A 26531-nucleotide genomic window follows, 5' to 3' on the forward strand; every position below is an offset into this window, starting at 1 on the left:
TCTTCACATATACATGATGCCATTTCTAAAACATCTGAGACTATTCTATTTATACTGTACTCTCACTGAATAGTCAATGCATTTACACTGATCCAAACTAAATAGCCTTAATAAAGTTACCTTCTTTGTTCTGTTACCGAATATAACAATTATACAGCACTGCCCTGTTCTCCAAGTTGACCTCCTGGTTAAGGGAATGCCCCAGAAATAAATTTAAAGCTAACTAATAACAAGACAGTAAGAGGGTACCTACAGCCATGTATGAACTGTGGCTTGGTGAGTGGAATGGACAGCCTTTAAGGGGAGTGATTAGCTAAATTTGATTGGAGTACCGACTTTCAAGAAAACAGTAGTTGGAGGTAGGATTAGAGTTTACCTTTTTGGAAGTAAGGTTACTGATCACTGGATGAAATCATTTATATAGATTTGTGGTATAGTGGAGGGAGGAGGCAGAATACTGAACAGATACAAAAATGTATTCTGTTGTCAATTGTCATAGGTATTTACTCTTGTTTGCAGGATCTTAAGAATTGACTCCATTAGCCCAGAGAGAACTCTTGCCTACCCTAAGACAGTGTGTTGGCTCATACATCCCAGAAAGCGTCTCTACACCAATGTAGTCACAGAACCAGGGCTCCACACAGAGGCTCTGAAATGGAGGAAGCTCTCTTTTTGGTTTTCCTTTAGTAGTCTTCACAGTGGTTCCTCTTCAGAGATCCAACTCAGATCTCTAAACCTAAGTGCTGTCTTACATAAAATTTGTTGTTTTGCCCTTTGTTTTCCTTCGCTTGGGAAAGTTCAGAGGTGGAGTGAAGGAAAGGCACTAAGATTTGGATTTTCATCCATGTGGTCTCACCTGTCTGCATAAGATGTTACAAAGACCAGTGCCTATTTTTGACAGTGGCTTTAAAGTCAGGTGGCTCTTTGTGAAATTAATGCAAATCTGAACATATTAGTAAATGGTATTGAGTCAACCATGAAGATTAATTTTCTTACAGGGTAAAAGTTGAGAATGAGTAAGACAGGAACTTTAAAGAAAATATTCCCAGGATATAAAGTCCAATAAAAATTTAAAGTGTAACAGAGTAGACCCCCTTTTTGTTAAAAAAAAAAAAAAAAAAATTAAAGTATGACTCAGAATTAACATTTTTTTCTTTCTCTGCCATTGTAAAACTTGGCATCATTCCCAGGAGAGAATACTGTATTGGGGAAGTTTTGGGGATAAAACAAATTTGAACTGGCAGACCAGTTGACTACTTGGAAAGGTCATGCTATTCATACACAGATATTTATTTAAACAAGTATATAATATTGTAAAGAGTCCTAAGAATGTTTAATTTTGTAAGTTTGCATTTTACTGTCTATCATATTTAAGCAAGTAGCAACTTTATTTTTCCCTGCTCATTATGCACCCCCTCCCCTTACTCATTAACTCAAACCATTGAAATACAGATGCAGGTTACTAACAACTTGGGGGAAGAAAAGAGAAATGATCCCCTAGCAATCCCAAGAAGACCAATCATATATGCATGTCTTTTATTCTCAAGATGAATTTAGCAGGTAGACCCTCCTCTCAGTGGGTAACTCCATATAGTCTTTTTCATATTGCTAAGCAGAGGCCTTAACGACTATGCTGGCACCTCCAGGAAAAGCTCAGTGTTTTATTGCCTCAGTCATCGCCATCATCATTTATAATGTTGCATCTCAAAGTCTATCTATTGCTAGTTATCGTTTCCCTGTAACTCCCACTGATAGTTGACAATGAGCATTGAGGGACAGACTAATCATAACTTTGCAGCTTCCTGCTGTTTATTCCAAAAGAGTTCTTTAAAAAAGTTTTATGACTCAGAACAAAACAAAACAAAAAACTGGTGTTATTGAGGGAATTAAATCTAACATTGAGAGAAATATTGATTTAAGAAATATGTTACAAAAACGTATATTACAGTATTAACATCTGGCAATATATAATCTATTCAGTCCTTTTTCTTTTACCATTTGTTGGCAAGAAATATTAATAATTAATTTTTTATTAAAACAAAACTTTTTACATTGAGAGTTATGCAGATAACCTCCTTTTGGTGTATTATTTCATTTACAAATAAAAATGAAGTATTTATTTTCATTTTTATTTTGCTTTATGTTGTTCTCTTGAGCTTACTTCTAAGTTGGAGATGGGAAAAGTGCCCAATGAAAGAAATATAAAGAATCCTAATTGAAAGCCAAACAATTATTTTGGTTTATAAGAAAAGTCTGGCAAAGTTTGTTGTACAGTTTACTTCGCCATAAACCAAAATTTAATCCATTTCACTTTCCATTTGAAGACTTGGAATGTATCATCATCTGCGTTTCTGTCATTTCACGGGAGTTTTCTTCAGGGGCTGACTTCACAGCACTAGAAATCGATATACTGACTTGCCGTTTCAGCATCATCATAACCTTTCTCTTATACCCTTTACATGCAAAGAAATAGATAAAAGGGTCCATGCAGCAATTGAAGTTCATCAGGCATACTGTAAAGTGTAGAGAAATCTGGAACGAATGTCTTTGGCTACATTCCAGGAAATTAGAGAAATGAAGCTTCTTAATCATATGTTGAATAATTGCAAGATGGTAAGGTGTGAAACAGAGAACAAACACAACAATAATAAGAATAATTGTGTTGAGAGCCTTTTTGTTTACACCAGATTTCTCAGTGAGTGGGTTTTGTTTGGCAGTTTTAAAGAGTTTGCAGCAGATCTGAGAATAGCAGATGAGAATGATTATAAGTGGAAGTACATATCCTATGAAACATGCCCCAAGCAGAATCCAGGGAAGAGATTTTATTTCTTCAAAGTTTGGATATTCCATGCACGTAATCCTTTCAGTTTCCTGCTTTGACATAGGGTTGATGAGGAGTGGGAGTGTCTGAGCAAATACTAGAATCCAAACAAATATGCACACGCCTTTTGCATACTCAATCCTCTTTATCTTGTTGTAACGTAGAGGGTGTACCACAGCAATGAAACGGTCAATACCCAGGCAAGTCATAAAGTTCACACCTGCATATGTGTTGATGTAAAACACTAGCGTGGTTATCCTACACAGGGCATCTCCGATTCTCCAGTCAAAGCCCATTGCATAATAAGCTATTCGTGTAGGCAAAGCAGTGGTAAAAAGAATATCAGAAATCACCAGATTTGTTGAATAGAGGGTGGTGGAGTTGATTTTTTTTCTGTTTTGAACAATGACGAGCAACGCTAGTAAGTTTCCCACAAGCCCAATGATGAAGACAAGACTGTAATACAGAGGCATTGCTATCCTGGCTGTGCTGTGATGTGCATAGAGGTCACAGTCATTTCCCTGAGGAGTTGTAGAGAACGTAGTGAAATTGTTAGCCATTTGTATATCCATTGGTGGTGGTCAAGGTGTCTAGAAAAAGCCAAGAAGGGTCATTTAAGTAAAAGCGTATATATTCAGTTTGATTACTCATTAGTTTAAAATTTTTTAAATAATGTACCAAAGCAGTCCAAACTATCTTTTATATAAGTTTTAAATTTTCATGCCTTGAAATTTTTAAAAATCCGTGATACATAATATGGTTACATATATGATGACAGAAATAACAGAATAAAATTTATGCTTTTACTCTCACAATTTGCTGACTTTGTCAAAGCTCTGGCAAAGGAAACAGAAGCATTTAAATAGGGCAAATGCGTTTTTGTGACAGAAGGGAATGCACTAACTTTTTAGGCAGAAATTCCCCTTCCCTTTTCTGAATCATTGTCTGGTTAAGTAAAGCACACCACATTTCAGACAGGCGTTAAACTTTGCTTTTAAATTGAATTTCAGTTGGACCTTTTTTTTTAACCAAATGCATATCACTGCCAGGAAATGAAATCAGTCACCGCGTTTATGTAGCGAAATATGAACTTACCACAGTGATCTGATTTGTGTTAACCTAAACGTCTGAGAAATAAGCTTAGTCCATGTTAGGAACTGAAAGTTAAGATTTTCTTTTTAAAAAGAAGAAGAAGAAGACCACAACAAACATGACTAAAATGACAAAAAAAAAAAGAAAAAGATAAAATGAGAGAGAAAAAGACTTAAGTTACTTCAAGGAAAAATTATTCAATTTTAAAACTCTATCAGTCTGCGAGTACTCCATGGATGAATGCAATCTACACTTCTACATTTGCGCATAGTAGCAAGCATCACACGTTGTATTTTGTTTCCTGCTTTATTCACTGAACATCTTCATGTCAGTGCCATCTACATATTTGTCATATGTGTAGATTTTATGTAAACATTTGATAGATATTCTACAGTCTTCCAGTATGTTGATGCATAATTTGCTTAGCTACTCCCTTGATAAACTTTTGGATTCTTTCCAATTCTTTTCTTGTTATAAATAATGTTAAGACAGATATTTCAAGTCCTAAATTGAAAAGTGGAAAATTCCCACAATAAAGCTCCATAGATGAGAGTAAACTTAAGAGCAGCGCATTAAATCCTGTGTAATTATTTTTAGAAGGAAAAAATTCCTCTAAAAGAACTGTGTGTACATAAATCTATCTGGAAGTCACTAAAATGAAGAGGCATTTTCAACATATCTAGCGATGTCGCTACTGTATATTTAAGGAAAGAGACTATCCTTACGCTGATCAAAAACACTGTCTGCAAATCTGTGTCTCTCCCTGTGTATTAAATGAATTGGATCTCAGCTAACTTCATTCTAACAGCCTTAAAACTGTGATGTTCATAGACACTGAGGGTTATCAGAGGATTGTGGTCATGCTGTGTTAGAAGTATGCATTCTGTACAGTGTTGATAGGTTAATCATTATAACCTAAATGGAAATGTAACCTAAAGCAAAAGAGAGCAAAAATGGAAATAAACATTTTATTATCCAGAGGAGAGACAATGGGAAAAAAGCAAAGAATGAGGAAGTGGAAAACAATCGGGTAGGGATGTGTCATAACAAACTTAAATGGGTTGAGCTTGCCTATTACAGGTCAGAGATTATCAGTTTAGATTTTAAAGAAATCCAGCTGTATGCTGCTTAGAAGAGATTATTTATAGCTCAAAATGATTGAGAAAGGTTGAAAATAAAGGCAAGGGAAAATATATGCCAGGCAAATCCCAACCAATAAAAGAGTAGAATGGTAATACTGACCTCAGAGAAAATAGAATTAAAGGCAAGTTCAATATTAATAGGAATACAGAGGGTCGCTACAGAGGTTAAAAAGAACAGTCTACAAAGAACATAAAAATAATCATGAAAGTTGCATGTAACAGCAAAATTTGACAGAATATAAAGGAGAAATTGGCAAATCCACAACCATAATGGGAGATCTTAACACATTTCTATTATAGTGTGTTAGATAAAACAGAAATTAAAGACTTAGGAGATTTACTCAACATGATTTAAAAGCTAACAGAACTTGTACTGAAGACACAGGAGCATATCTGCAAATTTGGCCATGTGCTAGGTCACCAGAAGACTCAAAGCTTTCAGAAAATAATTGTTTTCTGATCACATTGCTTGACTACAGTGCAGCAAAATTATAAACCAATGATAAAAAGATAAAGGATAAGTTTGGAAATGAAAACAACTCATGAGTTAAAGAAGAAATCACAATGGAAATTTTGTGTCGATGCATAATTTGCTTAGCTTCTCCCTTGATAAATTTTTTGATTCTTTCCAATTCTTTTTTTGTTATAAATAATATTGACAGAAATTTCAAGTCCTAAATTGAAAAATGGAAAACTCCTACAGTAAAGCTTCCTAGATGAGAGTAAACTTTGATAAAAGGAAGAGCGGAACAGTAAATTCTGTGTTCTTCTAAAGAACTCATGGGTTAAAGAAGAAATCACAATGGAAATTTTGAAATGCTTTGAACTAAATGACAAAAGTACTACCTGTGAAAACTGTGGGATGCAGATAATGCAATCTGAGATAGATATAAAGCCTTGAATGCATTTATTTATAAAAGAAAAGATTTAAAATAGATACGTTAAATATATAGTTGAAGAAGCAAGAAAATAACAGTTTGTCCAAAGCAAGTAGAAGAAAATGATTGAGATAATTGCAGAAATTAATGAAATAGAAAACAAAAGACAAATAGCAATTTTATATTTTGCACAGGAAAAATAATTGGAGTGGTTCTTAGACACTCATAGGGATTGCATTGTGAAATAAAAGTAGGAAAAGCTTTTTCCATTTAGTTGGGAAAGGCTTCGTGTAAGAAGCAGCTTTTCAGGAGCTAAGACTAGACACAGGAGAGGTGAAAATTCCAGGCAAGGCTTGCAGCTTTGAAATAGGCAACGAGAACTAAGTTTGGTGAAAAATGTTTTCTTCCAAAAATGTGAATGTATATTTTTGAGTATTTCTAAGCAGATTCATGGGAAATGACTTTAAAATACATGGCAGAAAAAAAAATACTACTGTAGAGTCTGCGAATCCTCCATATGAGTGATTATTACTGTAGAAATTAGGAAAGTGCCACTCAGGTAAGACTCAGAGGATAAGGTGCCATTGCTTGCCGGTTTGTAAACAACTGTGTGTTTGACTGCATCACCAAATGAGATGCAGCATCTAGTAGAGCCAGAGATTGCAGAAGTTTCAGAACAAAGTTCAAAATGTTTAACATAGTTTGCAAAGAGTTCAAATATCCTTCATTAGGGGATATTTTATGGCATAGCCGTGCAATGGAATACAGTGCAGCTACTGAAAATGGCAACAAAGGATGCCTGTTTCTTGACTGGGAATTATGTTAAGTGAGGAAAGCAGACTGTATATACAACACACTGTTTTGGGGGGTGGAGAAGCAAATACACACACACACACACACACAGGTATCTGCATAATTTTGTATGAGTAATTTTGGGGCTTTACCCGTATATTCTAGATTTTTAACACTGAACATTTCTATTCAGAATGTTCATTTCTATTCAGTTTATTGACTGAACTAAATAAATAGGTGAAAAAAAATTTAATCAATGGAAAAACTTTTAGTTCAGCTCTTCTTGCAAAAACCTTGTCATCTGACATGTTCAAAGCTTGCCCTTCAGTGTTCCTTTTTCAGATTTCTGCATTAACTTACTAGGTGCCTACCTTTGCATTGTGTCGTCATAAAGAAATCTCACAACAGCCCTGTGAGCTGAGCATTGCTACCCTTACCTACTTCCCAGGTGATGAAACTGGGGGTCTGAGGGGGTTAAAGGCCCCACTGGATCCTTCTCTCTGATGACCTGGCTTCAGGTTTCCTCGTCTTTTCAGTCCTTTGTACTGGCAGCTGTTTCATGCTGCCTTTAAAGAACTGTGAGCTTGTGGTTTGAAAGTGGTCGAGGCTCTAGGGACCATCCTCACCTGTAATCATGACATGCACAACATGGCCCAGCTGCTCTAGAGCAAAGAGACGACTCCTTCTAAGGGCAGGGGGTGCTCACTTCCTGGAGAGGTGCCTTCCCAAGTGGGAAGCCACTTGTGGCCATGCATCATTGAGCCCCAAGGGGTAGCCCCTTGAGGGTCCTTACTGACCACCATTGTGCTGGAGGTGGCTAAAGGCATTTGCAGAATGTGGACGTGTAAGTGGGATTGCTTGGAAATGATCTTAGGTAAAGGAAAATGCATGCTTTGGACATTTGGCTGTTTAGTAACCTCTTGGAGGATGATTTCACTAGGTAGCTCTAATAATGTTAATACTCTAATAAAGTTAATACTTTAGTTCTTGCTTATATTTATCCTGTATTATTAATGCAGTAGTTTCAGCCAATTTTATGATTTCCAAATTGAAAGGGAAATGCTTTCATATGCATGACTGTTGTTATCGTATTCTTCTATCAGCCAGTCCCAATTTATTATAATCTTCCTCAGAGATATCACTTTTTATCTTCCTTTAATCATCTTAAGGATTTCCTTCTAAAACTTGAATTATGTCCTTTCTTTTATTCAGCAGAAAAATGACTTTTAGTGCCTCCATTATGCTAGATCCTGGCAATACAGAAATGGTACCTTTTTGTATTAGAGGGTCTAGAACCCAAGGGTGAATTTACAGCATTGAGCGTGTGCTGTTACCTGAGTGAAGTTTCGCATGCAGAGCAGTATGTACATAGCAGTATTCTGCTGACTTTTTGCATTACGTGTACCAGTGTCAATATTTGGATAGTAATGTTATCTTTTAATCATTTTCAGGTAGAAAAAGTATTTATTCTTAAGTATAGTTTTAAGTATTTTACATTATAATTATTATTAGGCAGCAGCTTCTAACGTTATTTAAGGTATGTATATATACAGTGAGGTACACCAGAAAGTATTATCATTTATCATATTGCCTACAGAAAAGCCTAAAGAAATGTTTGTTCTAAGTCTTTTTTTCTTTAGAACACGAATATCAGTATTATAGCTTCCTCATAATGCTTTCTAATGAAAGGTGCTCGTAGCCCTTCAGCTGTCCTTCGTGCTGCACACACTGAGGGACAGGAGTTGGGACGGAGTCTTTCCCTGGAGGGCACAGGTCATGAAGGGCTGTATTTGTGGAACTGGGCTCTGGCAGCCTTCAGGGCTCCTCTGGCTCCTACTGGAAGCCACCTGGAAGCTGTCTTTGCCATTCTCTTATTTTTATTGGTAAACAAAGGAGACAATCCGTTTTGCCTCTGTCATGCAGTATTTGGTCTTTTTAACTTCACTGTTATCCCAACATGTGTAAAACAGTAAGTTTCTTCCACAGCAAAATATCTTCCAAAGTATTTTTACTTAGGCTTTGGGAAGTGAGCCTGTGTGTGTTTTTCTCTAGAATTTATTTAATTGCTAATAGAGTTGCTAACACTTCTTGAGATAGTATCATCTCATATTTGCATAACCGGACATGTTGACATGAACTGATAGGTTCTTTCTCGCCACAGAAGGAAAAAAAAAAAAAAAAAAAGGCCCCCCGCCCAAAACTCATTTATTTAGCATCTAAGAAAATTGTCTAAGCCCTAATGTAGTTTGCACTCTGGAAATGTTTACCCTAGATAACAGCTTGTAGGGATTTGTGATTTTTCACAGAGGACAGGTACCTTCCATGATCGTAATGTACTTGCTCAAGTAATTAAAGTGTTTTCTCAGCCTTTATTTTGGACAGAAACAGAACAAAACCTATACCATATTCAGGGATTTAGTTGGTGCTAAAAATAATAGCTTTCGTTTTTTGCTGAAATGTCACCTTTGCCCCCTGATAGTTATTTATTTTAATAATCATCAACGCCTTGAATGAAAAGGGGCTAAATGTAGCCACTAGCAATTACTGGAATGGGTCAAGTTGGGCTGAGATGATCATCAATTGGAGGTGATTTCTCTGTAGGTCAAATCTGCTCTAAGCCCAGCTTATACAGAGAGGTGACCTGAATCAAAGTGCCCACAGTGGATGTACCAAAGAGGAACTTCCAGAAGCTCACTTTCGAAAACAGCCAGGGGAGCCACCCAGGTGGGGCCACACAGATACTAAATATATATGTATGCATATTGTTAAATGATGAGTGCTGTTTGAACTGATTCTTTCTCTGTTACACTGTCCTTTGACCACTTTGAGGAAAGGTTAAGACTGAGGAACCATTTCTGGAGTAGGGAGAAATAAAGTCATTGGAAAAGAAGGGGAAGATGAAAGCTCAGGGTTAATTGGAAATTGCAAGGATATGGTTCTACTGAGGAAATAAAGACAAGCACAAATGTATCAGGACAGCAGGCACTGGAGCTGTTTGAGCTCCCTTGAGAATAAACATGCTCCAGGGAAGAAAGAACTAATTCATTACTTCTTCCTCTGGTTACCTGGTTTTATAAGTATTTAGCAATTCCTAGAAAACGCCTTCTTATTCAAACAGGGACATCTAAATTTGGCCCAGTGTCACACATACTGGGTCCTAGCATTCACCTAGTGATTTTCCTCACCTCCTTTTTAGTTGACTAAACAGCCGTCATCTGAGGTATTGTGGTACCATTTGCCTGTAAAATGGACAGTGGGAAACATGCATTCCTGGTGTGCAAGAGGAACTTGTGCTGCTGTGCAGCTGTGGACCAGCACAGTCACAGCCCTTGGTGCTTCACTGGTAAAGTCAGTTAGTCTATTCTATTAATAATACGCTACTAACCAACTACCATTGTAGTCAGTACATGCCTCTGTGGCCTGGTTAACTCTTTGTACACTATAAGGTGACTTTTTCCCAGCCAACTTTGATTCCTAAATTGATAGCTATGTCTGTCCGTGATTTATTGTTTGGAAGGATTGAGATCAGTATTCCCTATATCCTTTTAAAAAATCACGCATACCAGATGGATGATAATCAGCATAGAATTGACTGTGGTCTCTCTGTTTGGGGACCTCCCCTGCCCCCTGGGGGGCTTGCTTTCTTGCTTAATGGAGTGTGACTAGCTGAGGGGCTTAGTTGGGGCAGCCTTACTGAGGAGCTCTGTGATCGGCCTGCCAACTCCGTTGCATAGCCTAGACCAGACCAGCTCCCAATAGGTCTGCAAAAGGCCATTCACAGGACCAAGTACAGAGAACTTCTTCAAGACAGAAAAAGACAGAGAAACTTCTTCAAGACAGAAAAAGTGTTTGGCAGTCTGCCGTTTCCTATTTGTGCTTTATATGTGTCCTGAACCCAGTGGGCATGCAGTGAAGACCCACTTCAGCTTCATAGATGCATTCCTTGGAAATGATGGAAGGGTGCGTGAGCATGGGAATTCTTTGGTTGAACACCCACTTGCACATTTGGGGTTTCACATATTCCAGTTATTTTTCTTTCACCTTTCACTGGTCACTTATTCCCTGTGTGGCTTTTGGCAGCTTTAATATTGAAAAATACGGAAGTTATTGAAGATGAAGATGACATATTTTTAGAGAACTAAGAAACTAAGAATTCCACCATAATACTCATTTTAGTATTGAACGTGTAAGAAAGACACTCTTTTACTGTTAGAAATTTTAGTGTAAGAAAGATATTCTGTGTTTCTATCTGGCGTGATATGTAGGATCCAACATGTGGGAAAACTAACTGCATAATATAAAACGACTCTTTATAATGAGGCTCTATATCTTTATAATATTTCTTCTCTGAGTCCGGAATGTTTCCGGAAATAATGTGTACCTTTTCTCTTTCAAGTTCAAGGAGTTTTGATCTTGTTTTTGTCTCTATTATCGCATGGAAATTAGGGAGGAACTGGGTAAACCAAATTCCAGGTCAACTCAGTCATTCGCTTAGGGATCTTACTGGGATGCCCAAGGTGCAGGGGTCATGAAGGTGTCCAGGACTCCATGTTCTCCCTCACCTGCTGCCTCTGCTCAGTGAGCAGTCCCTGTGCCTCAGCCTGTGCTCTGCCGCACATCCGCGTCTGTCTGCTTATGTGCCATTCCCACCGTTCTGCCCGCAGCCACTGCAGCAGCTTCCCACCAGGCTCTCAAATGAGGCCCATCTAACCCCAGGCAAACCACAGGCTCTGTGTCATGACTCACAAGTTCCTTCATGATCTGAGGCTCCATTCCTTCTTCAGTGGGGTTGCTGGCCGGCTTCCCTCTGATCATGCCCTGGCTCTTCAGCCCTACAAAATCACTTATAACCTTTGGGTGTCCTGTGTTCCCTAACAACTCTGCCCAGTGACACTCTTCCCTCTGTCTGATGTCCCCCAGCCCCTGTTCTGTATCCTCAGCTTCTATTTTCCTTCAAGGCCTAGTTCCAAGTGTTCCAGGAGCTTTCCTGTTCTCCATCTTCTGAAAGGCAGCGTGGGTGTATTTGTGAAGGCACTGTGCTCTGTCACAGTGTCTGTATCACTGATTTTCTTCCCTGTCTCCCATGAGCCTGTGAAGTACTCTGAGTGGGGACCCTGTGGTTTTAATTTCTTGTATCTCTAGGTGAAATGTAATCGATATTCAATAAATATCCCTTAGTTAAATAATAGCAATATTCTAGCTTTCTTAATCCTCAAAGAAAAGTTCTTTATTACACTATAGTAAGCCCCTGATGAATAATAATCACCAAAATTTCTAAGCACAGACTGTGTTCCAGGTACAGCCCTGGGCACTCGATGTGTGTTTCCTCATTGAATCCTCTCAGAACTTTCACAAGTCCATTTACAGATGGTGAAATGGAGGCACCAGGGCACTTTAGTCACCAAAGACCTAGCTGTTAAGTGTCAGGATTCACACCCAGGCAGTTTGGCTTAAGAAGTCACATTCAGTACAGTACATTTTATCTCTACCTCCTATTTCCAACATGATCTGATATTATGGGTAGAAAATAAGTAAAATAGGAAGGCATCTCAAAACTTTAACATACACTAACTCATGCTGTCTGAACAAGAGAGACTAGGAGAGCTGTAGGAAGGGAATGGGGACAGGGGAGAAGAGATGTTGATTCAAATGAAGGAGTTTATTAATTTATTTGTAGCATATTTTAAAGTAAGTAAAGGTTTTATAAATGGATTCAGATTTTACTATTTTAACAATAAAACAATTTACCGAAATTTCCATTGAAAAACAGATGGTGAATACCTAGAAGAGGCTTTTATGCTGTTAATTGATTTTTTAAACTACTTTTCAGATATTTGTGGAGGTTTAACAAAATATTTTTATTGTTCTCTTTGGGCTTCCAAAACACCACAGGAATCTGTGTTACTTTCACAGCTTTCAGAGGATTCTCACATGTGTTATCTCATTTTGTATGATGCCCAGACTTCTTGGGAAGGTGATCAACTCCCCAGACTAGAGGATATCACGCATCCTCCACCCAGGCCACGTTCCAGGGCTGCCTCCCAACTCTAGCAGGCCTTAACCATAGCAGAGAAAAAGTATCCCTGTAAATGCCTTTATTAGGTGGGAAGCTCCCTTAAATGTAAGCTTCTTAAGGATGATGACTTGATCTCATCCAACATTTTATCCTATAAAAGGCTACAGAACCAACCGACAGTAGGTATCTAGTAAATATCTATAGAATAAGTAAATAAATAAAGTCATATGGCAACCTGAGTTAATATTTATTCCATTAAGTGACTGGTCGTGGTACTAAAAATCTCTAGGAAGCCAGATAAAAGTAATTTATGCAAGAGACCATTGCCACCGACGTGATACATAAACATGTGAGTGAATAGTTTGTGGAGCAAACTATTGTATTCTTTGCAGTTTTAGTCCAAAAAGTGCAATGAATCCCTAGAGAGAAAACACGCTAAAATACAAGAAATGTGGAGTCCCACCAGTAAGCACAGTTACATGTGTGATCATCCATAGACTAAGAGCCTTTATTTATTTATTTAGACAGAGTCTCACTGTGTTGCCCAGGCTGGAGTGCAGTGGTGCAATCTCAGCTGACTGCAACCTCCACCTCCCAGGTTCAAGGGATTCTTCTGCCTCAGCCTCTCGAGTAGCTGGGATTATAGGCAAGTGCCACCATGCCTGGCTAATTTTTATATTTTTAGTAGAGATGGGGTTTCACCATGTTTGGCAGGCTGGTCTCGAACTCCTGACCTCAGGTGATCCTCCCGCCTCAGCCCAAAGTGCTAGAATTACAGACGTGAGCCACTGCACCCGGCCAGATTCAGGGTCTTTATGTAAAATATCTATAACATATCTGTTGGATTCACCCTCGTTAGTGGCCAGAGGAATGGGAGAGGAATGATAGGAGACAGTTTTTTAGCACTTACAATGAGAGGCAATATTGGTAGGATTTGGCAATTATAATACTCCCCATTTTACAGGTAAAGCAGCTGAAGCCATGGATATTAGGTAACTTGTGTGGGGGCTACCCAGCTTGTAAATTTGAGCCTGATTTCAGAGCCCTTGCTCTTACATTGTACTCAGAGTAACACTAAAAGAAACAAAATACTAATCCCCCCCAACACATACACAAATACACACGTGTACAACCCTCACCCCCCTTTAAAGGAAGTCTCTTCACAGCTTCTATTTTGCCAAGAGTTTCTATGTGCACCACCATTCCCAACCTGGACATAAATATTGCCAAATCACTGCACGGAATTCATTGTGATTTCTTCCCCAGGCACATGGAAGTTCTAGAAAAGGTATGTTTAGTCTTATTTGCAAGCTTTTTTTTCCCACTTATCTAATTAGTAGGACTTAGCATTTAAAAAGCAAAGATTGGTACTCTTTGGTGGTGGAAGAATAAATTGGTAAAATGTTTTTGTAAACCAAAAAGTACCGTTTTATATCTAAAGCTTTAGAAAATATACTCTTTGCCCTAGGAATTCTACCACTGAGATTCGATCCTGAGAAATAATCTTATATTTCTAATAATTCCTATCGTGTAGGAATACTCTATATTAAAATAACTTTGTTCCTTTTCCTTCATATTGTTACCCTAAAATATTGGCATTATTTGCATATTTTTGCTTGATATTGTTTTTTGTCATTGTGAGTTTTCACAGAAGTACACAAAGTAAGCCCAATTTTGTAACAAAGATATTTCTGGTGGGACCTATTGCTTTCACTCAGCTTTATAAGAACTAACTAGACCTACCAGTCAGCAGAGACTCTAAACTTATCAGTATAATATTTGTTAGAAGTGATAATAGCTTGTTCTTAAATAGATTCTTTTCCTTTTTACCTTTTACCTTAAAACTTAGGCTTTTCAAGTTTTTCTTTAAAAAATTTTGTTGAAAGAGCAAAAGGTCTAGTACTTACATATCAGTGACTCGTTTGGGTCTCTGTGTAGTCGCTGTCAGTACTTGTTCAAACTGAAGTAAGTTGACCGTGGCATGTTGTTTTAAGAGTGGCTAGGCAGACATCCTTTTATGGTGGTGACTTTTTTTTTCTGTCACCCTGTGACTGAGCATGTAATGAGCAGTTAGCCTCGTGTAAGTGTGTGCACTTTTTTTAAAAATGGGAAGTGAAATTTTTATAGTGATTAAAAAAAATGACTATCCAAAAGCCCCTTGGAATTTATGAATTGTTGATATCTGTGGAACTTTATAAATTTTTCTGTAAAGATTTAAGATCAAAAATTGTTTGAAAGAGACCGAAGCAATAAACCTTAACCATAAAAATGGACCATAGTTACTGATGATTTTATATTGACATTCTAGGTAAAAGTATGGATTTTTAAATGTTTTAAGGAAAACAGAGCCAACGGTGACAGTGCTTTTTACCTGGAAACTTGGTGTCAGGGAGTAGTTTACGCATTCTGCCTTAATCCACAGCTTATGAGAAAGAAACAGGTTTCTGTGGTGTGGGGAAGAATGGCAGTCCAGGACGTGGAGTGGAGAGGATTAGTCGCCATTTTCAGTCGAGAGGCTGCCCGAGTCAGTGACTGTGTGAGCATATGAATAATAGAAACAGTTGAAGGGAGGCCCATTATAGATAAAATCCAGCCTCTTCAGCGCAGGATGAAAGGATGCCTTCCACCCTGTAGTTTTAGTTGACTCAGTTTAAACAGCATAACGTGTCTGTCAAAATGCAGTTTATTTGTAGGCTAAATTACCAAATATGTAGTGCTCAGATCAGGAGAGGTGATGTTTACATTTAGCCGGGACTGATCTGGCCATTCCCAGCCAGTTCTGGGTGCTGCATTTCACAAAAGGCATAGATGAGGTAGATTGCACCTGTGGCAGTGGGGAGCCTGGATAGCAGCTTTTAGGAGAACTGATTAAATTAGCTGGAGATGTGTAGGCTTTGCAGTCATAGGGTCATTATCCTCATGTGTATGTAAACTCTCATAGAAAAGTGTTTAAATTGCTTATGTCAGTCTTCCTAACTCCAGAGATGAGCAGGAGGGCCAATAAGAAGTTACTGGAGATAGTTTTCAGATCAAAACTAAATGAGAGTCATTCCTAAAAGTTGGGATTATTTTTAAAAATGGAGTATGCTGTTTCTTATTTAGATGTTTGTGTAAACTTGATGATGGTTTTGAGGGATTATGTAGACAGAATTGAATCATTTGGTAGGAATTTGTAGCTCTGTGACCTCAGAGACCTTTCTGCTTCAGGTTTCTGTAAAAATAGTCAAGTAGCTTTCACCTCCTACATATGTCATTAGGTTCTTCTAACCTTTAAAAGTCCTGAGAGTACGGAGGAACGTTTTTTTGTTGTTATTGTTGTTTGTTTTTTGTTTGAGACAGGGGCCTCACTCTGTTGCCCAGGCGAGAGTGCAATGGCACGATCTTGGCTCACTGCAGCCTCCTGGGCTTAAGTGATCCTCCCACCTCAGCCTCCTGAGTAGCTGGGACTATAGGCACACACCACCATGCCCACCTAATTTTTGTACTTTTGTGGAAAAAAGGTTTCATTATGTTGCCTAGGCTGGTCTTGAACCCCTGAGCTCAAGCCATCTGCCTGCCTTGGCTTCCCAAAGTTGCTAGGATTACAGGTGTGAGCCACCATGTCAAGCGACCTTTTCTATAGAAGAAGTGAAGTGGACATTTGCGACCTGAACAAGATGTCTTTGTTATTTTATTTTTTCTATTGAGTGCAATCATGAATATATAGCAGTAGATGCTTAGTAAATATTAGTGATATCAAAGGATCAATGAGCAATGGCTCATACCTGTAATCCCAGGAACTCAGGAACCTGAGGCAGGAGGATTGGCTGATGCCAGGAGTCTGAGACCAGTGTGGGCAACACAGTGAGACCCTGTCTCTAAAAAAAAGTTTAAAAAGTAGCCAGGTATGGTGGTACACACCTGTAATGCCAGTTTACTCTAGAGGCTGAGGTGGGAAGATTGCTTGAGCCTAGGAATTTGAGGCCGCAGTGAGCCATGATTACACCACTTCACTCTACTCCAGCCTGGGTGACAGACAGATAACCCTGTCTAAAAAAAAAAAAAAAACAGAAAAAAAGAAAGGATGGCTGAAATGTTTATAATTTGCTTTCTTTTTTTAACTTGCTTTCTTTTTTCTGTACTACCAGCCTCATCTGCTTAAGTCAGAAAGGGCTTCCAGAAGGTAGCTCTTCACAGTATGAAAATGTATAGAGAACAGAAGTTTTCATAAAATAAGGAAAAGAAAAAGACTGGTCAGTGACTAATAACATTATGGTATTTTGTAAAGTCTGTGTGTATGGAAATAGCAATGGAAAATTTCTCCAGAACAGCCCATATAATTTTGGTCTGAAATGTGTAAATGTGGCCTAGTATTTAGTCATCATTTAAGAATATATAGCGATTAATAATTTTTAAGGAATTTTTAAATGTCTATTGGTATGTGAAATATAAACTGTGGTCATTAAAATTTCTGCCAGTGTTTTTTTAGTTTACGTTGAAATGTAACCTCAAACAAGAACTCTGCTTTAGGTTTTTTAGTTGTAACATCACTATTTGCACTTGATTACTAAATGTAAACAGAAGAACTTCTGTGAATTAAGCACCTCAAAGGGTTTGTTCTGTGGTAAGAGACCTTCAGTGCAGTTGACTACCCAAATAGGGTTTTATAATCACCAGGAGACCAGCAGGCCATATTTTGAGCTGCATATGAAACCATATGTTTTAATCCCATTAAAAATGATAAAAAGGAAGGGGACGTTTTAAAACAAAAAGCGAGTTAAGTTCTGCTGTATGGTTTTGCTGTTTTAAAGCAAAATTCATTTCTTCTGCAAATACTTATTGAAACCTACTTTATGCCAGGCACAATTCTAGACAGTGGGGATAAAACAGCAAACAAAACAGACCAAAATCCCTGTCTGTGTGAAGCTTCCATTCTGTTTTTGAGATAGGAAATAGACAAGTCAGGCAGTGCTGAGAAGGTTGTAAGTGCTGTGGGGGAAGAGTCAGGAAGACAGTAGAGAATGCAGGGGGAAGGCTGTGAGGGCGGGAGGTACAGGTTAAATTGGGCAGTCAGGGAGGGCTTCTCTGAGAAGGTCCTGTCTTGCGGAGCACAGGATCAGGATGGGGATGAGACACAGGGCCTAGGACTTCTTTGTTATGACTATAGGTGGGGAGGTGTTGGAGGATTTATGCCCAGGAGCGACTAACTCATACTTTTCCATGAAAGGAAGGCCCAGCTATTTTAATCAATTGTGTTTGGTTTTAGAATTGGATAAAAGCAATTCTTTTGTATAGTGTTTAAAAATTGCTTTATTAATTTTAAAAAATCCAATCAATATTGAATATGGATCATGTATAAGAATGCCTATTAGGCAAAACTAGATAAAATATGATGCTTTCTCTCAGAATTAATGATCTAATGGGAGGTTTTTGAGAATGCTATATTGTTAATTCAAATGTGAGTCATACAGTTGTTCTAGACTAAGGATTATTTTGTTGCCCCAAAATGTAGTGAGCTCCTGAACTGTGCCAAGCACGGTGCCAGTTGCTAGGAGAACCAGGACTGCCTCTTCTTCCCTACACTGAGGTGCTCAGCCTGGGAGGAAGGCCTGATACTCAAGGAATTCTAGGCTGGGCAAGTGGGGGTAGGAGCCCACTGTGCCATCCACCTCCTTCTGCTACCCAGCCCCTGCCATCCTTCTCACTGGACAGCCAGCCAGGTGTATCTGGCATCTCTTTGTCCCCAGTCCTGACACAGTACCTGCACTTAGGCCTTACTGGCTGGAGTTTTCCCAGTTCTAGCATTTGCTGCTTTTGGGTTGATAGCTGTTGATGGGGCTGCCATTTATCACGTTTGTTTTGTGTATGCTATATTTTGGTTTTGTTTTGTTTTTAATAGTAGAATTGAGAAGACAGTGCATTTTAAAAAATAAGATAGTTTCTGTCAAGGATGAGAAATTGCACAAGAGGCCAGGAGGGTCCTTCCTATGTTTCCACAAAAATGGCACTGAGGACAGTTCTTTGTAGAAGTGAAACATATTTTTTGCATTTTTCTTGTGATAATGAAATAATTCTTTTTTTCTGGTGCCATTTCCCCAAAACTGGGAAAATAAAACATAGACCAAGTAATTAAGCCAAGTGTTTAATGAAAAATGAGTGCAAGTATGTGCCCAAAGCACTCTACTCATTCATATTACCTGCCCAGCACTTGTAGGATGTAAGATTTCAGTCCTGTAATGAGTTCCTTGAGGTCAGGGACTGCTTCTTTCTCTTGGATGTAGTTGTAGCTCCTGGGCTGGGCATTCTACCTTGACATCATCAGCATGCATTTGATTCACTGATTCATTGAAATGGTGAAACTGACAGATTGGGGGCCATAAGGAGAGCCACCAGCTAGCAGGAAGAGTCAGAGAAGTCTTATGGGAAGAGCTGAGTGGTGTTGAACAAGCTGAATTTCCTAAGCAGGAAAGTGGAAAGCAGAACCTATGTCAGTGGAGGGTCTAAGCAGCCAGCATGTCAGAGAGCAGCTGTGTGCATGTGTGAGGGCCTTGTGTGTGATGGGCCAGATGAGGGAGGCAGAGAGGAGGACAGTGATGGCAATCTGCAGTGATAGGAGTGAACTGGGGAGCTTTGCTATCTCATCCTTATGAAGCATTTTATCTTTGGATACTGGAGCCCATGGAAGGAAGGGTTTTTAAGCAAGGGAGTGATGTGATCAGAGTTGTGTTTTAGGAAGAGAAATGCAATGGTAAGAGATGGATTAGAGAGAAGCAAGACTGTAAGTAAAAAGACACCTAGACTTTTGAATATGTCAGGGTGAAAATGTCAAATTGATGTTCAGAACCAGGATGAGGGGTGGACAGGCAGTTTTAGGTCTCACTTCATATTCTTAGCCCAAGCCATAGAAAGGATTGAAATTGTATGAGGAGATGACAGAACAAGAAGAAAAGGCTATAATGGAACCGTGGAGAAGCCAGTCGTGTAAGAAATCATTGGACAATGACTGAGAAACAGGGTTTCAGACAAGGGGAGGGAGGAAGGAATGTGAGGAAAGGAGGGCCAGAGGTGAACCCTGCCAGTGCCATGGCAACAGATCACTGGACAGGGCCTGAGAGGGGGACTTTTGGATTTGACTGTGAAGAATTCTAATGTTTGCTGCTTTTGGTTTGTCTCGTTTCTCTCATTTGATTTTAGTCATACCTAGGAAGAAAACATAGCCTCCACTTTTCTTACAATTAATTAGTAGGTGCTGAACCACTTCTTTGCAGTGGTTTTGGGAGGGTCAATAAGGATAGAATGATTAGAGTTTTCATAAAGTGTTCTTTAAGTACAGATTATTTTGGACATGATGCATATTTGAAAATCAATTTGTATATCTTAAGACCATGCTTTCAGACTGAAATAAAATTTTAAGCAGTGTTATATCAAAAATACATCTGCCATTGGTGTTTAAAATTCACTATTATAGTGTTTTTTTTTTTATTTGTTTGCATAGCCTGGCACCTGTGTTTGCTCTGTTTGTACCGTTTTACTGCTCCATACCAAGAGTCCAAGTGGCACAGATTCTGGGCCCCTTGTCCATCACGAACAAGACGTTGATTTATATATTGGGACTACAGGTACAGTATGCGTTTTTATGTTCACTTCACTTTAACCAGATCTGGGGGTTTTTTTTGGTCTTTTTCTCATTTGTTCTCCTGGAAAACAGTGGTTTTTCTTCCCCCATAATCTTGGCTTCGTGATCTATATCAAATGTTTAAAGGAAGTGTTACAGAACAAGAACATCGAGGTATAGAAGGTACTAGAATACTTTCATAGCCTTTAGAAATCTGATAAGAGCTTTCACCAAAATTTGTATCTGTGGAAAATACTTTCATTTCATTGTACAATTGCATGTGAATACTTTTTAACAATCATAGTATGAAGTGGAAACAAGTGAGAACAACTAAAACAGTAGAAAGTAGAAAATCAGTATCAAAATTAATTTATTGAATATGGTGTCGCAAATAAAGAAACCCAGTGTGCTCTACCAACCCAAGCTTTGGAGTTTTCAAGAAGCATTATCAGCTTCATTATGTCCGTGTTTGTGTAGCCCTGATGGTAGTGTCACCATTTGCTACGTGGTTTGCTGTTGAGACCATTAGAGTACTATTGTCTAGCTTAAATTTGAAAAGCTTATCTTTGCCAATCCAACAAATGTTGATTGCTCCCTACTGGGCTCCAGGCCTGTGGTAGGAGAATGATTTTTCAGTTTTCTATCGTACTACTTGTCACTTTTCTTTTACTCTCATGGCTTTTGATGTAGTTTTATTCTACAGCTTCCTGTGTCACCGTGTGTCTCTTGGCCTTTTGATCCACTGATTAATACTCATAACATTCCTTATCCCACGCACATCTAACCGGATACTAGTGTCACTTCAGAATGCCCTCCTCCCTCCCCTTTTAACCTTTAGCATTTCCTCTCACTTCTCCAGTCTGCTGTCATGTGTTATCAATGGCTCATCTGGGGCAGGTGTTTTCTTACCACTTTTACAACCGTTTCTCATGAAATCTGTTTATTCTCTGTCTCTCAACCCCTGTACCGTTCCACACCCGCTTATCCTACCTGATACCCGTGTAACCAAATAGCCCATTTCTGCAGTTGATTCTTATAAATAGGATTTGCTATAGCAGATTTAATATTTTTAAAGCTGTTAAAACAGAGGCCATGTGGACCTCACTCAGGAGACCCAAGTTCTAGTCCTAGCATGGCTCTCGCCAGCCATGAGACTTGGGTAAAGTCATGGGACTGCCCTGAGCCGCACATTGGCTGTATAGTTCTTCCAAGTCTAAAGCTATGTTGAATCTTTGAGAGTGAAAATGCTGTTTTATTAATTGTGGAGTAGTAATTCAGTGTGACATTGTGGAAAGTTTTTGGAGCCAAGTGGACTTCGGTTTATATGACTTGGTCTGGTAATGATTTGTTTTGTCACTTACCTTTCCTGAACCCGCATTTCCCCATCTATCAAGTGGGGATGATAATATCTACCTTATAGAGGTATTTCAAGGTAGTGTGTTTAGTGTAATCTGAACAGATAATAAGGCCTGAGTCAATTGGTTACTATTATTAATTAACAATTTATGTCTCTATACTACCACCATATATTTTTTGAGATTTTAAATGTATTTCTTGTTTTGTTTTGTTTGGCATAAAGCAAAATAAGTAGTGTGTTTAATCTCTTAGGGAAAGGGGATCCTAGTTGGATGAAGAGGCACAGCATGGCCTTTGTTACAGGGCCATTGTAGTAGGTCAATGCAAAAGTAATTGCAGTTTTTGCCACTAAAGTAAGGCAAAAATTGCAATTACTTTTTCACCAACCTAATCTCTAATGCAGTTTCCACAGTGTTACACAGCTCACCATGAGGGATCCCCCTTAGCCTTGCCAAAAGCAGAAAGGTAGATGCAGCTACCATGGATAGTTTTTCCAAATAATATAAATGTCCAATGTTTTTGTATTATTTCCAGTAACTTTGTGAAGGAGAAGTTGAGATCAGAAAGTAGAGGTGAAGATGCCTCATTGGCTCCTTGGTAATATCTAGGTCCTTAGCATGAATGGCATTCAGGGTTCTTCTTGCCTGTCTGGTATCAACTCCCACCTGTGCCCACCTTGAAGGAGTGTGACTGAACTCCTTATTGCTAAAGTGTCTGTTCTCTGCCTATGTCCCTCCCCTCCAAGCCTTTACATGTGTTTCTGTGCCTTTTTCTCTCCCCACTACAACCAAGGACATTGTTGAATAAATGAATGAATGAAGACTTGAATCGTAATTGGAAGAGCCTAAACTTTTGTTAAGGCTCATTTAAGTATCTAGTGCCTTGAGAGCCCATAACATCATGTGCTGTGCAATGGGCTATGATGTTATGGGCTCTCAAGCTGTCCAATACTTAAATCAGTGTCACCCACTGGGTGAGATGTAGCGTAGCCCCTGTCCTCAAGGAGCCCAGCCGTGAGAAAACACACAGACACTGTCAAGAGGTAGGCAGACATACTGGGGACCACATAAGCAATGAAGACTTTAGAGATCAGAGGAAATTATTTTTTTACTGACAAATGATATGCTCTTTTTACTTGCATATGAGACATGGAAGAGTGGAGAGCACGGCTGTGGAGCCAGTCCTCTTGGATATACTCCAGCCTACCACCTGCAACCTGTAGCAAATTGTTTAATCACTTGGTTTTACTGAAGTGCCTTGAGATGCCTGACACACAGAAAGTGTTAGCTAGTCTGTTGTTTCTTCTATTTTTAGAAGAAAACTACAGCAAAATATTTGTCTATATGGTTCTCATCCTTCTCAGTATCAGAGTCATTTGCACTGAACAAGTATCTGTGCTAGATCAAAGGATCAGATTGAGAGTTACAGCCGGGACTCGTTTCTAAGTAAGCCTGTCACTAGAGCAAAGCTTGCCAGCCTCTTTTTAATCTACTGTGTCAACTCTTACCTTTTGTGTCTGTCCTTCTTTCTGTTTGTCCTTGGTAAGTGTGCAGAACTTTGAGGTTTTCATCTAGCACAATGTCAGTGGTGAGCTTGGGCTGTCCTGCCTGAGTGTCCTGCCTTTTACTCTACAATAAGCAGTAAACCCCCAATCTAAAATTCTAAACGTTAACCAACAATAACCCACACATCATTTATTTGTTACAGGAACACTTTCAGAGGCATTATAATGATTGTTTCTTAACCCCAAGCACAACTCTAAGGTATAAGCGATTTGGAAAACAAAAGGAAAGATTTCATGAAGTCTAAGTCTAATTACTTTTGCCATTAATTAACTTTGTTATGTTACTTAGTTTGCTCTTCCTTGGGTGAGCTAGAATGAGAATATCAACACTTGAGAAAGTTACCATTGGACATGGTAGGCTAAGGAGGCTGGCAGGGTTCTTCGCATCTAAATTTAGGGTAACAATTTAAGAAATCAAAATGAGAAAGTTACTTACATAAATATCACGTCATTGCCAAGTATGGGATAGTGATTACCTGTTTTGTATGTTGTTAATTCTGATAATTTCTTTACATGTAGTATTTTACCTTAAGTCAATTAAAGTTTGTAAATAACATCACACTTTAGTTTCACTTACTTTTCTTTGTGTGGATATGGGCTAGGTTCAACTTGTGTTAGGCTATAAAAAGTCTGAGGTCTGAATTAAAAAAAAATTAATATATAATTTTTTTAAGTAACAGAATTGATAATAATTTTCCATTTGCTTATCTGTATTATGGCATATATAATTAATACTTTATATAAATGGTCATAACTATAGTTATATAAAAATAAGTGTGCTGTGTCTGGCAGTGGAATTTTATTTTCAATTGCCTTTTTTTTTTTCCTTTTATAGCTTTTCACCTCTGGTTCCTACATCTGGATTGTAGCCATAAGTGGACTTGTAAGTGTGACTAACCTTTACAGCCAATTCTTTCTCTCTCCTATAAAAAACATTAGGAAAATTGTCCTATTGAGACTGTGGGTCATATTCAGCTGTCTCAACATTCTTTTAACCATGGCTGGTCTGGCTTGATGCTACTTCCATAGTGATTAAGGGCCAGTCACATGGAAAACTGAGACAAGGGAGTCCAGTTTGTGTTTTCAAGGTAATTTTGATGAAAGTTTTGGCTAGATTTTGTTGTCAGTATTGTTTTTATGTCATAGTAAAAAAAAGGCTGAAAATGAAGAAGTTGGACTTAACTAAAAATAAGGAGAGGTATTCTGGTCATTTTGTAAAAAGACATTGTCACGTGAAGGAAAATAATAATGCCAACTGGAAAGTCAGGTGGGCTGGACCTGACTGAAGACTCATCATGGAAGAAGGGGATGAACAAAGCATTCTCAGTCTGTGTGCTGGAGTTTTTTCATCTCGCTCATGCTACTGTATTTTCATAATAAGTATTTGTCCTAAGTTCTCTATGAGGTATTTAAAAAGAAATTAGAGCATGAAGTGGAGTTTTATTCTTCATCCATGACTTAAATTTGAACCTCTAGATTTATCAAAATAAATTTTAACTAGTGGATATAGAGCATAGTTTTAATTTCTTTCGTGGAAAAGACTAAGAAAAAGACCGAATGGATTCATAATACACATTTCGCTATAATCACCGCACATATTTCAAGTAAATTATCACCATCCTTGTTTCTCAGGTGAATGACTGGTATTTGGGGCCAGTATGTCATCCTGTTAGCCTGCTTACCTCTCTTCTTCCTTTGAGCTGTCTGTATTATTCCTTTTTCTGTGCTTATTCTTTCTTTAGAATTCGCACCTTCATTCCCCACCGATGATATGCTTGCAGCCAAGATTCCAGGGCTCCAAGTCACATCGTTTTCCCCTCCCTAAAGATTTTCACATCTACTTAGATACCTGATAGGCTTCAGGACCACAGAGCTAAACCCTATTGTGAAGTCTTCAAAACAGCTGAGCCATCCATCTGGTATTCTTAAGACTTGTGGTGGCATAGGGCCATCCTGGGGTCAGACTGATTCTCTGGGACACAGGTGCCAGACTCCCCCTAGTCTAGGCTTACCCAGCTAGAACTGCATTGTGACTGAGGGAGACTTAAGCAGCCTGAGAACAGCAAAGACAGAGCTCATTGCTTTGATTATGACAGCTGCCTGAGGTTATACTATTTCTTCCATGGCATATTTGTTTCACTTAGCAGTGAAGGTTTTGAGTTCTGTTTTAAATATTTTCCAAAAGCATTCAAATATTGAAGTACCTTATTGTATATGATTTCATTGTGTTAGTTACTGTTAACTCATTTACTCTCAATATGTGTCTTCTTATTAACTCTGACGTGACTCTATATTTTTTTAAATTCCATTTTCTTTATTGTCTTTTTGGACTCCTGGCTTTAAGTGCTTGCTGTCTCCTCAGAATGTTTCATTGTGTGACATTCAGTTCTCTAGAATTGGAGGTTGTCTTTTTCATCTCTTTGTAGTCTTTTTAAAATCTAAAATTGTATGTTGTGATCATAGTCTTTTCCAATATACATGTTTAACAGGTAGTGGGGTGCCTGTTTTAACTTTGTAAAAGGAATCAGAAGTTTAAAATAGAATTTTTGACAAAAAAAAAAAATCCCTTGTTTCAGAAGGGTGAATGGAATTACAGTGTGTTTGGAATATAATTCAAAGATGATGTAGCATTTTAAAGAACCCTGCTAATAATAAACATTTCTGAGCCTATTGAATTTCTACTTTTTACAGTAATTGATTCAAAGTTACCAACCTTCCACTGTGACAAAAAATCTGATACATCTTCATATTAACCTTGTTCTTTATTATTATTCTACCATAATCCATTAGCTGTGTTTATTTAAAATAATTAATATTCATGAATCATAGCCAGTTTTCCTTGGTTCTATACCATAAATATTTGTGCTTGCTTTAGACCTAAGGAACATTTTCATTCTTTGTCTAAAAAATAATTTTTTGTTACAAAATATGATATGGTATACTTTAGATGAGGAAGATCGTAAAGGAGAGTATCAGTATTATTTGTGAGTGTTTGATTTGCATACCACTGACTATAGGATCCAAGCCCGAGAGTCACAGAGCCACAGTTTGCCTGTTACAGATGTCTCTTGCTCAACATGACTTCTCCTCTTCATTTGTAGATCAAGTGACTTCCCTTTTTGGGAAGATATTATGCTAAATAAAATACTAACAAAATAAAGTTCTTACTATGCAAAAGAAATGCACAGATAATTTTAATTGTAGATGATTTTCAGTGTTTTGGGGAATGTGACAAAACCTGTTGATGAGATTTCACATTTTAGTATTGAAACCATT

The 26531-nt window shown here is 38.2% G+C and overlaps 2 protein-coding genes across 3 annotated transcripts in view; one reads left to right on the forward strand and one right to left on the reverse strand.

The window, feature by feature from the left end:
- UBAC2 (UBA domain containing 2) overlaps positions 1-26531 on the forward strand; it is a 195102-nt gene that overhangs the window by 103325 nt on the left and 65246 nt on the right. Inside the window, exons 5-6 of the mRNA XM_002742515.6 lie at positions 20216-20339; positions 24091-24138. Coding sequence (XP_002742561.3) covers positions 20216-20339; positions 24091-24138 — 172 coding nt within the window. The remainder of the gene's footprint in view (positions 1-20215; positions 20340-24090; positions 24139-26531) is intronic.
- Positions 1784-25290, reverse strand: GPR183 (G protein-coupled receptor 183). Of its 2 annotated transcripts, none has more exons than XM_078373587.1 (2): positions 24938-25290; positions 1784-3411 (listed from the first exon to the last, which is right to left on the reverse strand). In XM_078373587.1, exon 2 carries the CDS (start codon positions 3391-3393, stop codon positions 2308-2310), a length of 1086 nt encoding a protein of 361 aa, XP_078229713.1. In that variant the 5' UTR covers positions 3394-3411; positions 24938-25290; the 3' UTR covers positions 1784-2307. The 2 variants fall into 2 exon arrangements, with proteins under 2 accessions (XP_078229713.1, XP_002742563.2); XM_002742517.7 differs by lacking the exon at positions 24938-25290 and adding an exon at positions 14649-14703.

The sequence above is a fragment of the Callithrix jacchus genome, chromosome 1 (genome assembly GCF_049354715.1).
Source record: "Callithrix jacchus isolate 240 chromosome 1, calJac240_pri, whole genome shotgun sequence".
NCBI classification, from domain to species: Eukaryota; Metazoa; Chordata; class Mammalia; order Primates; family Cebidae; genus Callithrix; species Callithrix jacchus.